Raw genomic sequence first — 16152 nt, 5'->3', positions numbered from 1 at the left:
GGTGTGTAAGGCTGGTGCTCAGCAGCAGCAGCAGCAGCAGCAGCAGCAGCAGCAGCAGCAGCATCTTCCAATGCATCTCATCCCCTTGCAAGCACTTTTGTGGGATGTGAGTGTTAATAACCCAGTTGCACCTCTGCCTCCCCCCTCAAGATGCTCCACTCATCAGCAATGGCCACTTCCCACATGCTATACCTCTCACAAGCTGCCACAGGACAAATTTCTCATTACCATCCGTGAGAGAGTGCTGCACGAAACACCAATGTACAACCCAACAGTGCTTGCCATGTGACTCCTGTTCCATTGGTTTTATGTATGGCTACTTTTTGCTAGCTTGTGCCAGCGGGCTCTGAGTGCATTATTAAAGGCAATTTAGCCCCAAACCAGGAAAAAATCATTAGCTGGCTATGTGTTTCGGATCAGGTCTCTGGATTATATGAGTCTGTTATGTTTGGTACTAATCCACTGCAAATATTGCTAAAGCAATCAATTTGTTCTTTCACATCAACTTTTAAAAGTTAACAGTTTCCAAAGCTACTTCAAAAGTTAAAATTGTGGGTAAGAAAGGCAACTTCCATACAGTATGTTTATGCCACGTTGATATATAATTATCAACATAATTATCTTATGTTTAAATTTTGAAACTTTTTATTGTCTGTGAAACTTTAATAAATATTATTATATTTATCAAGCCATGGTGTATTGTCAGCTGTGTCACTCTTGGTTCATTTCGCCACATCAGTAATCCTACAAGAACATCCTTCTTCTAGCAAGGCAATTATCTCACTTATCCTGTAACCTGCCTTCTGTTGCCCCAGGGAAGAGTGAACAGTAAACAGACTGTCAAAGCTTTAACTGGGCTATCCAGTTAAAGCACTTTAAAGGAAAGTGACCCCTCTAGGGAAAAGAGAGAAACAAGGCAAGGCTGTGCCAAGGTGTTTTCCTTCACTCACACACTGTAAAGACTGATTCACACATTATGCTTTCTTGTAAGTAGGAAGCACTCAAGGGAAGAAAAGTGGGAATAAGTAATACAGTGAACTCTCAAGTGACCAGGGCGCACGCGCTATATTCTGGGGGTCATGCCTCAAGCCAAAATCAAATATAGTCAAAACATATTTGGCAGGTGGGATTGCCAATAATGTATTTTGGTTTTTTTTTAAGGATACCTGCCCCCTTTATAATAGCAAAGTGCGTAAAGGTGAAGGTTTGGTTTCTGAATCCCAAACGAAAAGCTCACATATTATACAATTTATACCAATTGTTGTGAATTCCCCATTCAAAATGGTGGTTTCCACTTGGATTGAAATTTAGGAATCACTTTTTAATTGGAGTTGGATTTTACCTCAGGCCAACATAAACATTTGGTTCACTGAAGTCTGCTGTGATTAGTGCATTGTCTTCAGCCACTCTGTACTTGAACAGATGCAAATGAGCAGAACACTGACCTGATTGTTTTACAATGAAGCACTCTTCTGAAAACAAAATGGTTGCCGACTAGGCTTCCTGAAGTCAACAGCAAGGCTACTAACAAACGTTCAGGGTTGTATTCATAGTGAGACTGATAGCTATCCTTTATCCTCAGTGATTTTTAAGGGGCCACAGCCTGCAATCCATTTATTAACTCAGGACTTGTTCTGCAGCAATATTTGTAGTTTCATGGAAGCTTTGCCCAGGGAAGAATCCCACCACACACCACAATATGATTACTTTGATGTCAAAATGACCCCTGCACAAAGAGCGTCCTAAAGGCAACAGACATAACCGGGAACTCAAAGCTAGCATCCATTATCGTTCAGCATAGCGATGTTGTAGCAGACCACACAGTCATATGGTCAGAATACCTCCCCCCCCCCCCAGTTTACTGTTACGAGGTTAAATTGAATGGGTCTACTGGAGCAAATGGGAGGATAAGCCTACAGAGTGAGAAAGAGAAAATGTTCTTATGCTCTTCTTCTGCTCTTGCCTCCTGAATGACAATCTCCGATTGCCTCTTTGAGTAGGAGGGAAGGTGACTTCTCCCAGTGTACACGCAATCTTTTACTGAGTTTGCACATCTAAGGATCAGAACAACTTTTGAAAAGTGACAACCCCAAGGTTCATGACTGGAACAGGGAGAAAGCTCATTCACCAGCCATTTATCAATTCTGTGGTAATAAAAGTCGAATGCAAAATTCTAGTTAAGGTACTCAGCCAATTCTACTTCATTTACTCAGAGCAAATGCTATTTGCTTAAGGAGTAATAAAAGATTTTAAATATTTTGTTGGCTCAGCTCTGTTGAAGTAGATGATCTAATGCTCTTGTCCAGAAGGGGATTATTACCATATGAGCAACTGCTGTACTATTTATCTTTGCAGCTTCACAAGACAGTGGAAAGATACCATGTTGTATGTCTGCAAGTCACATATTCACTGCTGTGGTGTGTTTTTTCCTGCTGTGTGGAGCTGTCCTCCATTATTTATGTCGTAAACCCAAGAAACTGATCTCCCTCAAGTGCACTTTTACTGGGAAACACTAGCTGGAGAGGCCTGGTGCACTTTTGCTCTCTGCTTGAGGGCTTCCCATGGGTTTTTGGTTCGCCACGACTGGGAACAGAATGCAGGCCGAGGAGAATCTTCGGCATGATCCAGCAGGGCTCTATTTAGGTTCTTACAGCTAAAAACCTTTTGCATTAGTAACTACAGTGGTGCCTCGCAAGACGAAATTAATTCGTTCTGCGAGTTTTTTCGTCTTGCGAATTTTTCGTCTTGCGAAGTATGGTCAAGTCGCAACTGCACCTCTTCAAGCGGTTTTAAGAAAAAGGAAACAAACTTGCAAGACGTTTTCATCTTGCGAAGCAAGCCCATAGGGAAATTCGTCTTGCAAAGCAACTCAAAAAACGAAAAACTCTTTCGTCTTGCGAGTTTTTCGTCTTCCGAGGCATTCGTCTTGCGAGGTACCACTGTAACCTTACCTTCTTCATAGCTAAACACAGGAAACAACCTTACACTGGGCCAGACCATTGAACCTTCTAGCTGTTTTGTCTATTCTGCAATGGCTCTCCAAGGTTTCAGAGAGATGCCTTTCCCAGCCTTATCCCACCTTTGTCATGGGAGATAAAGGGGTCTGAACTTGGGATCTTCTGCATGCAATGCACATAAAGGTCCTACCATTGAAATCAAGGCCCTTCTCTAGGCTTGGCAACTTTTCCTTCCTGCTGTCAAAATCTTGACTTTCCATTGAACTGCCTTGTGGAACTTTGCTGAAATTCATACTTACGATAGCCAATTAAAATGATCAGTCCAAGGAAACCTATATGTAAAAGAGCATGCTTCACCGCTACAAAAATGAAGTCTGTAACGGCAATAGGAGGGAATAACATCTGTGTCTTCCATCCTGTTTACATTTTGACAAACCATTTTTTTCCAGGTTGCAGAAAAAAGAATGCCACCTTTGAACCAGCGTACCAAAATGTTAGATCAGCTCTTCTGCTTTCCTTACAGCTTTTTTCATTGAATTTTATAGTCAGCAAACAATACTGCATCCAATAGTAATCTAGAAATATGTACTATTATTGTGCAAGGCATCATCGTATACTGCAAATAATTTTTAAAGGCGAATTTTACCTGAAGTGGGCTAACTGATGACCTATTTCTATGTAATGCAAATAATTTATGAGTATTGTCCTCTTCTTCTGATGCAGGCATCTTTAAACCAGAACTGGTAAGTAGATTCTGATGAAACAGTAAAAAAAATAGAGGTAATTGAAAAGGAAGAATGAATGAATATGCTGAATACATTATTTCAATGATTTAATTTCATTCATTTAAAAGAGTAACTTGGGTACAAGATGTTGCTATGCATTGTCACAGCCTGATCCTAGAACAATCACTTAGAAGGAAGTTCCAATGTGAACTTGTTCTGTGTGCATTTCTGAATTGGCTATTGTGGTGAGGTCATATAACCAAGTCTGATTGGTTATACTGAGTCATGACATTACATACACAACATGAAAAAGAGACAGTTAAAAGGGAAATGTTGTTTTGGAGCAGCTGCTGAGAGAGGCAACAAGTACTGTATCAGTGAACAGGCAGAAATGATAAATAATGGCCTGGGAGTTTTCAGAGAACATCTCACCCTCCAGAAACACCAAACTGCATGCCCTTGTTGAGCATTAAGCCCCTTTCAACTCAGCAGAATGTGGGAAATTGTAGTCAAATGTAACTGGCAAGCTTAGGGCTAGTTAATGCATGAAGGGATTGAGACCACAGAACTCTATTCGTAGACTCAGGTCATGCTCCCTCACCTCCAGTGAAGAAGGAAATGGCCCTTCCTTTGTTTGGTCTCTTCCACCATGTGAAGCTGACCAGGCAACATTGGTCTGGACTTGACCAATTCAAGCCCAGACTGTGTGCTCATAAATATTTTTCTGTATTTTGTAACCCAATAATTTTCTACCTGTGTTCAGCTTGCTGCTGCATGGAGTAACACATGAATCTGACCTTTAGAGTTTGTAAGTAAAGCATTTAAACTTACTACCAGTGTGGTCTGTTCATTGTGAGAGGGTTAGAGAAGGGAAGTACTGTAAGAGGACTAAGCAGGATATAGAAAGGGTCTAACAGCTTATATTCTTCACACTTCACTGAGCTGCATGATTCTGTGATTTTAAGGCTCTCTCTTGCTGGAGAGTGTGTTTGGTTCTGTGCTTTGGATCTAGGGATCCAGCTAATTCTTTATTAACTCATCCCACAAAGGTGATTTATCTATATCTATATTCTCCAGAATAGAACTTATTTAGTTCTGATTAAAGCATAGGATAGGGCTGTCAGATTCTTAAAAGAGAAATCATAGTGTTGTAAGGTTTATTTTCAGCAAACTACTTAAGCTAAGCTCAACGTAAATAGCTAAGCAGCACACTGCATTGAAAGGATCAGAATGACATGCATACTAAAGTGGGAATTTCCTTGTCCTTTAGTTGACAGTATTAACATGCAGTCTGACTCACACAGCCCAGTAAAACTGAAAACACGCAAGGCTAAATCTGGTACCAGTCACTTTAAGGGAACAGTGAGAAATAAATTTTAAATAGCAGTAAATCGGCTTAAGTACAAGTATGTAGCAATTGGACTATATTGTGTTCTAATCCCATTTATATTAAAAATGAAATTATGCCATTTACAAAGGGTGTTGGGCAAAGAAAGTAAACATTTCACTGATTCCACTGACTTCAGCAAACACTTCAGTGATCCAATTATGAGCAGAACTTTGGCTCAGCTTTTTACACAACCTAAAGTGCACTCTGTACCAGCACAGTGCTTTTATATATACAATATAAAGAAAAACTGGTGAACTTAAGGTGAAAAATGTTTTGGCACAATCCAGCCCAAATTAAGTGCATATATATAATGATTTTCAAACCAAAGTTAAGCGTTTTAGTGTCCTGTTCATTATAATGGGAGTATTAAACATGCCTTTAGTTAAAAACAAGAAGATTTCCATGTGCGTATCGTAGGCTGTACATTTTTTTACTACTTGAATTTCAGAAGGGGGTGGGGGGAATAAGGTATTAGCAACAAGTGGCTCTACCTAAGGCACTTTCTCTGGGAAAAGTTTCCCAACCCTTTCCTGCAGAATTACCCATTTTGCAGACAAATCAGCCCACAACAGCAGCCTGGTGACATGGTCAAGAGGAAACATCTTGGTGAGACAGATGTGGCTCCTGAGCTGTATCTGCTTGTTTACCAAAGCTTCCAAATATGCCATGTCACAAAAAACAAAATAACAAATAACGCAAGATTCATAGCTTAATACATACCGGCACATCTTCTACAGTGGACACATGTGTGAACAGCTGTGTGTTCAGCCCTTCTCCTTCCCAATGGTTTGAGGAAAAGAAGTTTCCTGCTTTGCCTGTTGGAGACTCTACCTATAAGCAGAAAGCAGAGCTATGTTTCAAATATCAACAAGTGACTTACTTTATCCCTATTTAGCAGTACCTGTAATTGTTATTTCCAGATAAAGTTGGCCTACATCCCAATTTAGTTTTGTCAGTGTATATTAGTTCTTGAAAAGTCACTCTCTGTATGACATAACATTAAGTTCTGACATTCAGGATTAATTCAATTTAAAAAACAATTTAAACAATAATTTAAGCTCCTGGAAATCTAGTCTGCAACTAAGTTTCTTAGTGGGGCCATTAATGAAAAATTGTAGTCTTTTTAAATTTTGTAAAAGATGTGCAAGGATTCACTGATTAACTTTCTTGTTCCTGAGAATTCCACTAAAGCCAGAGAGTATGAAATTTTTGAAATTAATGGTTTACAAGGCTCGACATAATTTGTTGTATGTAAGGACCAGGATAATCTATTCTCAACATATAAACATCAGGCACCAATTGTATACTTTTTGCTGTGGAAGCAATGGCCTTCTCTGAAAGACAGAAATGACAGGACAGTAGGCCCACAACTTACGCAGGCGTTACATTCTAGGGATCGCACCCAAAACCAAAATGGAGTATAATCAAAACCCATTAAGTTCAATGGCGGATAGATGGCCAAAGTCACCCCCTTTTTATTATTTGCCATGCGCATGAAGCTGAATGCGCACAAGTTAAATGCATGCAAGTGGTAGGCTTACTGTATTGTTTCTGTGACATATTATGGTTCACCTAATCTGTTTGCTTACAAAAATTTAAGATTGAGGAAATATTTGAACAATCTGATCCAGCTCCTGATGATCTTTAAAATTAAAACATGGCAAAATTGGCTTCTCGCCAGAGTAAGTGAATCAATTTAAGACACTTCTGGGCAATGTGAGCCCAGTTTTAAGTGGTCTTAGATAAATATTGTTTAACTTGCCTCCTGTTTGATTTTCTTCAACAAAGGGGATCCATTTTCACATATGCCAGAAGCAATGTCAGTTTCATCGGACTCTTGTTTGATAACATCTTGCAGATCGTCTACAAGGTGAGCTGGTGTCTGAGGCTAAAAACGAAAAATAAGTATGCAATGAAACAACACAAAACTCTTCGTATCATCCTCATATAAATCCAATTTTTATCACGGTTTTTTCCTCTTCTTACCAGCATTTTCAAGGGTCCATATTTGAATTCTTGAGCTGCGAGTGCATTTTTAAATGGAGTTGGTGTTCTTGGAGAGCTCTCCAATATTGATCTTTTGATAGCTGGAGTTCTGAAGCTGAGTCCACAAAAGGGGGGGGGGGAGAGAGAAATTAGGAAGTAGTTTGAATCTTTTTGCTGAAATCCTAGTTTGGAGTAGCGTCACATTAAAAGGCTGACTTGTGTACTGCAAAGTTCTATGTTCTAAACAGCCATGTGTGCTATGGGGATAATAATGAGGGCATATATTTCAGGGGCGCTGTGGGCACTGCTGAAATAATGTCCACGAACCTCTTCAAGCACTTAGGAATAATGATGGTGGACGCAGAGTGCCATTTGGTTGGCTTTAAAAGAGGACTGGGCAAATTCATGGATGATATGGCTAACAGTACTACAGCTGGAGGCAGAATTCTTATGAACACGTTGCTGGAAATTACAGGAGAGAGAGGTCTTCTGCTCAGGTCCCACTTGTAGGTTCCCCACAAGTATGGGTGGCCACTGTGAGAACAAGATACTGGGCCACTGGCCTAACCTAGCAGGCTTTGCTTTTGTTCTAATTATATGTGCCCAGAAGGAGTTCCATTATAAGATGGTAGGAACAACTGACCTAGCGGCCACCATACTACTTCAAAAGCTACCCTACACATCTGGCCTCATTCATGTCAATGGAAGGAGCAGCTCCAAATGGACAATGCTGAGCTGCCCTCCACTGAAATGAATGGGATGCTTACATTACAGAGAAGCTCTGTGTGCCCAACCAAAACCCAACAAACTCTGGATCAGGGTGAAAGAAATCAAGATGCATGTTCGTAGCCTATTTTAGCTGTTCTAGTAATATGGCAAAAGTGCATTTTTAAAAAAATAATAAAGCAAGAGAAATTACATATTATTCTCCTTCTGTATCTTAAATGCTTGGTCTCTGTGAAGAGGTGCTGTAACAGTGAGTTTATGAGCACAGAGCGGAGTGGAAGTTAAAGTTGGATTGTCCAGGTCCAGGCTTTCTTGGCTTGAGGTGTTCAAGAACTGCAAATATTAAAAAAGAGAGGGCATCTCAGTTAACAGGAGTGCTTCTTCCACGAACTTACAGTGAAACTGTATCAACAGCAGCGTCATGTTGTGTGGCAGTGAGTATTTGGGTTGCGATACTCCCAAAGTAAAGTTTCACATTTCTAGTGTTTGGCCTACACAAATATATTCCTTTGGTTTTGTTACAAGATTATTTATAGAAACAAGTATTTGTTTTACCTCACTGAGTTTATTTGCCTTTGCAAAGAATGTCTAATAATATGAAAGAACCTTGGAGCTTGGTTAATGAGAAGTACTGGGTGACATCTGCCTAGGTCATGAGCAGTGTATAGCCAATTAAATCTATGGACTTGACTTAAATTATTTCAATGGGTCCACTCCAAATAAGTAAAGATATCACCCACTGAACCTTGTAGCATGAAATATGGCAACTAGATTTTTTAAAAAACATTAAACGTTCCTATTTTATCCATTAAAACTGATTGTTTTACTTTCACAGAACAGAAAGTAAAAGTTGCACAGAGCTTTTCAAAATTACTATTTTGAGGTAAATATTTAATTTGCTGAAAAAGGGCTGCTACTGCAGAATTTAGGAAATAAACTTCATTAGCAGTAATGACTGTCATTAACTCAACATGTTGTTGTTTCAAACTCTACATGTTTAAGCAGAAGTCCACAAGCCACTTAAACCAATTCACATACTCTTAATGTGTTTAGCCCATTCAATGAGATGCATATACCTTAAATATATCAAGTAGTTTGTAACTCACACCTTACTGTTCAAAAATGTTTTCAAATAATCATTTATTTTAAATCACTTGTTAGTTTGCAACATAATTTGGACACCATTGTCTGTTTAGTGTAAATTTAGGGAGTCAGTGAACCCAAATGTGGAAAGTATGGGGTAAGAAAAAATGGTTACAGGAAACAGAAATGTTAAATTCTGATAGCTGAAGGAATGACAAGCAAGAGCAAAGCAAACAAACCGCTAACCCCTTGAAAACCACCAAGAATAAGACACACAAGAGAAAAGCAAATTTATCAGTTAGATTATTGGCAGTCTAAACTCCATGGTGAAGAGTAAGCTATGAGTAAATTCAAAATTGGAGAGCAATCAGTGAGTGCAGCAGGAATTAGTCATTCGTTCCAATGATTAGTTCTCCTATGTTGTTAACACCTTGCTGACTTTTGAGGATTAGTAAAATCTGTGCAGAAATCTTGCTCTACCTGCGAGGGAGAGAATGGCAGGCTTTTGACAGGGGAGCGCTTAGGAGTTGAGCTCCTGACATCAGCAAGTATGAAGGACTTATGGCCACTGGCTAAGTGGCTGGGATGCCCTCTCTTTGTGCGCAGAAACACCAACGGAGCTGTGCCACATTTTGAGCCAGCCAAGGACTTGGGCAAGGCAAGGGAATCCTGACTCAACATGGCTTTGCTCAGGTTTGAGAGAGGGTGTCCTTCAGGCCTACATGCACTGGCCTCTGTTTGCTGAAGCTGTGGGGCTTTGGCAGAGGGAGCTCGGCTAGGCAAGGTGTCTGCTTCTTCAGAGAATTCAAAACTGCTGAGATCACCCCATGATGAAGGATCCTAAAAACAATGGGGGAAGTGACGAATCTATGAGACAGTGTATGATGCCCTCTCATTATTTTTTTAAAAAAGTATAGCACTAACATAACAACTTTAATAAAAGGGAAACAAAGTAAAGGAGCCATTGTTCCTCATTTTTAAGCCATTTTGACCCAGTTTCAGTCTTTCCCGAATGAAAACTATCCTAATGGTGGATTCCTAAAAGAAGCAACTCTCCCCCTCCCTTACCAGTCTGTTACAGTCTGTGACCCATCTGCTTTATTAAGGGGGCAGGATTCTTAAGTGAAAAGGATACAGTCGAGTAGGTGATGCTGTCATAAGGAATTTGTTTTGCCAAATGTTTGGTTTCAGCCCATACTTCTTAAAGAGCCCTATGTCAGTCTTAGAATTTCTACATGAAAGACTTAGAATCTTCAAAAATGACGTGTGATTTCTCGAAGTTTTCGTAGAAGAAAATCATTAATGCAATGTGTGTTTCACAAAAAAGGAGGGATCCAGGAAGGTATGTAGAAGTGTACAGTCACTTGAAATGGAACTAAAAATATACGTAGAGTTGTGGTTTTTTTTTGTAATGTACAGTATGAATTCACTGTTAAAAGGCACAACATATTTAGGAATAATTTTAGATATGCCAGCTCACTTAGAATAAATTTATACAAGCAACCTGAAAACACTAACAATAATGATTCTATACATGCATGTTACGTGCAAATGTTTACCTGTGCTTGATAAATATTGGGAGCCCACAAACAACAAGCTAGGGCTAAATGCTCGGATCCTACCATGTTTATTCAGAAATAAGAGCCCATCTATTTAAATGAGACTTACTTCCAAGTAAGCTTGCATAGGGTTGTAAGTTGTAAATGTGCAGCAAAAAACAAAACAAAAACCAACTGTACTAAAGGTGGCCACGGTGAAAGTTTACCTTGGATATCGGATTATTCAGCAACAAAGCAAACAAGACAGACAGAATGTAAGAAAACAAATTGATATAGAAATAGCATATGACCCCAGTCCTTATACCAGCCACACCTTAGAAGATGACCATTCTACTTACGGAATCTATCAGCTGAAGCGTTTCCGCAAATTCTAAGAGATTCTTAACATTATCCAGGAAGTTACTCTGGTGAACAATCATGCACCTTGCAGGGGATGCACTTTCTTCCGGCAAGCAGCCATGATCCACTGGTGGAGATGGAATACAATGATGATGCTCCCCCAAAGAGGAAATGGGCGCACTGTTACCACTTGTTCTGGTACTGTCTGCAATTGCGGTGCTGTGCCATCCTGGGTAATCTGACGTGTGGTTCTGTGTCTAAAGGAAAGCGGAAGGGGGGGCGGTAAAGAGGGTGCGAGAAAAAAGAGGCAGAAGGAACTTAGCAAAGAAATTGCACAAGGTATCGGATGGCTGTTGAAGGAAAAGATAAAAGTAGTTGCATCATCTAAGCACTTAATGCCCATGAAACAGTTGTCAAGATGTTTCCTTTCATCAGTGCAGCAAGAGCTTGTTTGAAAGGGTAATAAATTTATAGCTTTCATTTTGGCATTACCTCATCTTGTGCAACAACTCTGCATCCTGGGCCAGTATCTACAGTATAACAAGGAATACAGCTACATGCATACACTCTTCTTCCAAAGTCTGAGTGCACAAATCTGTTTTTCCTTCCCTGTGCAAAGTAAGGAAATTGCAATATTTCCCTAGTGCAAAACTCAGTCTTATCTGTACCTTATGGATTTAGATTGTGAATTCCACATCACGTTTGAAGTCACTGGCAACTTTTCCATTGGTCTTTGCGGATTTAGATTAATACCAGTTACTTATTTTTAATATACCTTCCCTCATCTTTGCCCTATCTCTGACTAGCGCTACAGCTTACACCAATGCAATGAAAAGGCTGTAAAATCAATGCGGTTAGGAAAGCAGAAGAGCAAATTAACAGAAGTCTCTTTACAGCATAACCATGCAAGAGAAGGCATTGCAAAACGTCAACTAAAAATTAGAAGTGGCCAAACTAACATTTCATGCACACGGTTGTGTGTCCCCCCCCCCATTAACTAGAAAATGAGTTAATTATTAATATGAATTAATTAGACGTAGATGTTTCCTGCTGGCTATCACCCAGGTTTTTGTTTTTTCTGCAGTTCCCGTATTAATTTTATTACATATACAAATTCAGTAATAACCAGCTCTGGGTTTCATACATGCAGTTATAGAATCTAACTTTCCTCGGAGAAACATTACCAAACATGCATAAAAATAAAAACAAATAAAATGGACCTTATTTGGGCTGTGATTCCCAAACCATTTGGTCTGGAGCAATAGTCCTGTCTTCCCAACGCCAATTCAAGACTATGTATTCTCAACTTGCAGGGCATGTGGCACAAGTGGCCCCGGGAGGAGGATTCTGTGGCATTCTGGAATGGAGGAGACAGGCCCAACGGTGTGGCCAGTGCAGAGACACACTCTGCCTGCCCCCTTCCATGCAGCTAGATTTTGCTAGCTAGAGGGGAAGCCACTCCAGGCTTTGGGGAAGGGGTGAGGTTCTGAATACATACAAGTAACACTCTTTTAGAGCAGCAGTATGTGTCATACTCTGGACTTGACTTGTGCCACATTTGCCCAAAAGGGTGAGCAAGACCGCCTGCAATGGCTTGAGGATCACAGGCCAGGAGTGCAACATATAGCTGAAGGTGAGGAATACAGCGCAGAGAGAAAGAGAAGAAAACCAAGAACCAGGCACTACATTTTCATTATGCACAGTGTTCGGAAGTTCTCGGAAACAAAGATGTCCCCTCAGGATAAAACCTGATGGGAACTGATCGTTGCTGTTCTTTTAGTCCATTTACACATAAAAGCAAACATGGTGGAATTAGTGCACCACTGTAATTTGGAGATGGGGGGGGGGGGAGAGAAGCAAATGCTTATGGGGGGTGGAGAGCAATGTGATGTCTCCTCCTCTTCAAATGGAAATATAGAGCCTTGATTAGTGTCAGAAGAAGAGGGGGAGGGAAAAGGGGTGGAAAGAGAAGCACTGGGGTAAAGCTGCTATCCCTCCATCCAAGCACACAGTGACATTCTTACTGGTAATGCCTGTTGCCCTTTCAGTTCATTCTCAGTCGACATTAGTAGCAACTCTAATTCCTTTATTCGTTTTTCTTTCTCAGGGTCTTCATCATTATAGTGTCTCTGCAATTAAGAGTTAAGGGAAAAGAGAAGGTAAAGGCCGGGTTGGATGCTGCAGTTTACGATGATGATGATGATGGCTTGCGGCCTTGCAGAATTGCAGGCAAATTAGCCTGAGAGGCTCCTCCACTGGACAAAAAACCCCGGAATCTCTGCTTAGTTTTTTTTTTTTTTGAACAGGTATTAAAGTGCAGAACACAATACCTATTTTCTGGATGCCTCCTGCGTACCAAACTAGGGAACCTAAGAAACCATTCCAGATCACTTTCCCTGGCCACCTTTTTAAAGAAATGAGTAAACCTCCTCACCCTGATACAACTTCTTTCTGCCAGTGTGCAAACAAAAGCACTGGGTAGCCGCTAACTGTGGTCAGAAAACTGGAAGCCTGTCTCAGGAACATGTGCCCTTACTCCCTTTCCTCAAGCAATTGATACCCTCTCCTCCTAAACTGCAAGTTCACCTTCAGCAATGTTGACTGTGGTGAAAGCTAACCAGGGGTTACTCTAAAACCAGGATCTGACATCCACGCCAATCTGTGGCCTTCAGATTTTTAGAAAGGGAAACCCATGTTTAGCCCTAAGCTGAAAACCACGATGAGAATCTGCTCAGTCACCAAGGTGCGGGAGAATTTGCTCCAGGAAGCAAAGGAGCTGTGAGGAGAGTGTGTGTCTTCTCAAGGCTGGCACCCAAATTGCTGGAAACATGGCTGCCCCAGGCCCTTCTCTATCATTTACTTTGTTAAAAGAGCTGTGCCTTTGTCTGATTTTATTTTTTGGCAGGTTAAGGTATTTGCATGTAACTTGCATATGCAATGTATGGCAAATGGACCCCTGAAATGTTTTTTAAATTTATCTACCTGAATAGCTGCAGCAGCTGGCTGGGGAACATTAACAATATTTACATGAAGTGCTACTGGATATGGGATCTGAGAAGAGACCTAGACCGAAAGACAAAGAGAGCCCAAATTAATCATGCTGTTCACACACTTCTCAATAATGTGATGGGCTTAAGTAACACTAACACTAACACACACACACACACACACACACACACACACACACTGTACTTCTTATGCCAATCTTTCTACCTCCTTGAAATAAAAGAGGTGTCTCATTTTAAATTCAACAAGTTCAGTAACCCTTTTAGGAATTCTCAAACTATGGTGATCCATTGATCAACCAATAACACCCTCCCAACCATCTATTGCTGTTTTATTAATTACTAATTTTTAATTTGTTTTTGGTTACTGGATTATTTTGCAGGCCCAGATTGTATTGATTTTTATGGGGTTGTAAGGTTTTCTGTATTGCATTAATGAATGTGTCTTTTGTACTCCTGGCTCCTCCTTGAGAAATGTGCCTAATTAATTTCATAAACAACAACAAAATGGACAGATGGCATCAAGGCCGCTTGTGTTGGGTTGAAGGCTAAGCATCTCAAAGTAAAAGGAGATAACAGGCCCACAGCATGATTTTTAATTCCCCAGAGAAGGAAAAGGGGTTTATGGGTTTCCCAGGAGCATCTGAATGGCCTCTGTTGAAAACAGGTCGCTGGACTAGATGGACCTTTGGTTCAATCCAGCAGGCATCTAACAAGACATGTTTCCCCACCCTTTACAACTACTTGGTGGATTGTAATACAGACAGACCATCAGATCCATTGCATGTATGGCTTCCGCAGGCATCTAAACATGAGGAAGAATATAGAGAAAGCAGTCTGTGTTATAATCCACCAATCAGTAAGAAAGCCTGACAAAAATTGGATACCAAGTTATTCTACATGTGCTTCCACTTAATTAATTAATTATCTGCCCTTTATCTGTAGATCTCAGGGCAGCCCACAACGAAAAATTACAATGTCTCATGAAAGAATGTCCCTTTGAGTTCCTGCTATCAAGAAAAGCTAAATACTGTGAAGCGGACACCTCAGATGCTGTGACTAATAAAAAAATTAAAAAGATAAGGAAGACGTGTTTAAATTGCAACCAAATGGTCCAGTGTTTGACATTTTGTATTTACTGGCAAAATTCTGAGTGGGTTCTCTCTGTATTATCAATTGTTGCCATATATCATATGGACTGTTATATTCTGTGATAAAATAATATTACAAACATAATAGAATCATAGAATTGTAGAGTTGGAAGGGATCCTGAGGGCTATCTAGTTCAAACTAGATTCATATAATCTACTTAATAATGACTATGAGTTTATAATTACATATAACTATATAACTTATCAGCTATAACTACTTACTTCACCTGCAGCCAAATTGTAAACCAGTGGAAGTCTAGAACAGGAGAATGCTACAGGTTTAGACCCCACAGAGGAAGTACAACTACTCAATTATTACTTTCTACTTGTCAAAATTAAGACATTAAAAATGCTTTCACACAAAAATATGAGAATAGGCGTGTCAATCTATCTTACATAAGCCTATCACTGTCATCTGAATTCCTTTTTTTTATGGAGCGCATAGTTGTAAAATTAAAAACATTGAATGATATCTAATGCAACTATAGTGAAGAGTAGAGCCACTGAAATAAATGGATTTACATTACTCAAGTCCACTGACTTCAGTGAGTTTAATTCCAAGTAGTCACCTCATCCATTGTTTTAAAAAAGAGTGAGGCCAACCCTATGGCTACAATTCTAACCATGCCTACTGGTAAGTACCAACGAATTCAATGGAGCTTTCCACCAAGTAAGTGGGGTTAGCACCGCAGCCATTATGCCTCTTACAGACAATTGCTAACCTGCATCCTTCCCAGCCCTAGCAGGTGGTCTGGGCACTGCTGATGCTGCAATGTGGCTAAAACTATGTACATGTGGACTTGATTAGATCCTCAGATGAGAGACCACAATGAACCTTGTGCAAAAGCAAGATATAGCAATATATCAATCATATTAGCCTCCCTTTCTCCATTCCTGCTATGGTCATGCATGGCAGTTACAATATCTCAATGATGGGGAGACCTAGCTGTCAACCGATTGAATCAGCTTACATTCTGTGTCTCAGAAATGTGGTAATAGGAGTAGTCACTGGTGGCTGGGGTCGGGGTGGAGGTTGGCAGCTGCACCGAAGGTGGGGTGTGGGTAAAGCCCATTAAATGGTTGTTCTTTGGAAAACTTGTGGCTACTGAAGGCTGGCTGACTTTGGAAGACTCCTGAAGATAACCTTCCTGCTCAACCTTTCGCCGCATCGTAGAATTCCAGTGGTTCTTGATAGCATTATCAGTTCTGCACAAGAACACAGGCATATAAA

The 16152-nt window shown here is 40.2% G+C and overlaps 1 protein-coding gene across 2 annotated transcripts in view; it reads right to left on the bottom strand.

The window, feature by feature from the left end:
- The window catches only part of MYB (MYB proto-oncogene, transcription factor), a 36992-nt gene that overhangs the window by 4881 nt on the left and 15959 nt on the right, over positions 1-16152 (bottom strand). The window contains exons 7-16 of one of the 2 annotated variants that reach the window (XM_081187673.1): positions 15893-16127; positions 13748-13828; positions 12790-12894; positions 10765-11022; positions 9348-9707; positions 7978-8117; positions 7059-7173; positions 6831-6960; positions 5793-5899; positions 3604-3711 (exon numbers count right to left, since the gene is read on the bottom strand). In XM_081187673.1, coding sequence (XP_081043799.1) covers positions 3604-3711; positions 5793-5899; positions 6831-6960; positions 7059-7173; positions 7978-8117; positions 9348-9707; positions 10765-11022; positions 12790-12894; positions 13748-13828; positions 15893-16127 — 1639 coding nt within the window. The remainder of the gene's footprint in view (positions 1-3603; positions 3712-5792; positions 5900-6830; positions 6961-7058; positions 7174-7977; positions 8118-9347; positions 9708-10764; positions 11023-12789; positions 12895-13747; positions 13829-15892; positions 16128-16152) is intronic. The other variant, XM_081187674.1, reaches the window with a different exon arrangement.

Source organism: Podarcis bocagei (assembly GCF_964188305.1).
Source record: "Podarcis bocagei genome assembly, chromosome: 3".
In the NCBI taxonomy this organism is placed as follows: domain Eukaryota; kingdom Metazoa; phylum Chordata; class Lepidosauria; order Squamata; family Lacertidae; genus Podarcis; species Podarcis bocagei.
Note: the sequence above shows the minus strand (reverse complement) of the source record. Positions and strands in the feature narration are given on the sequence as shown.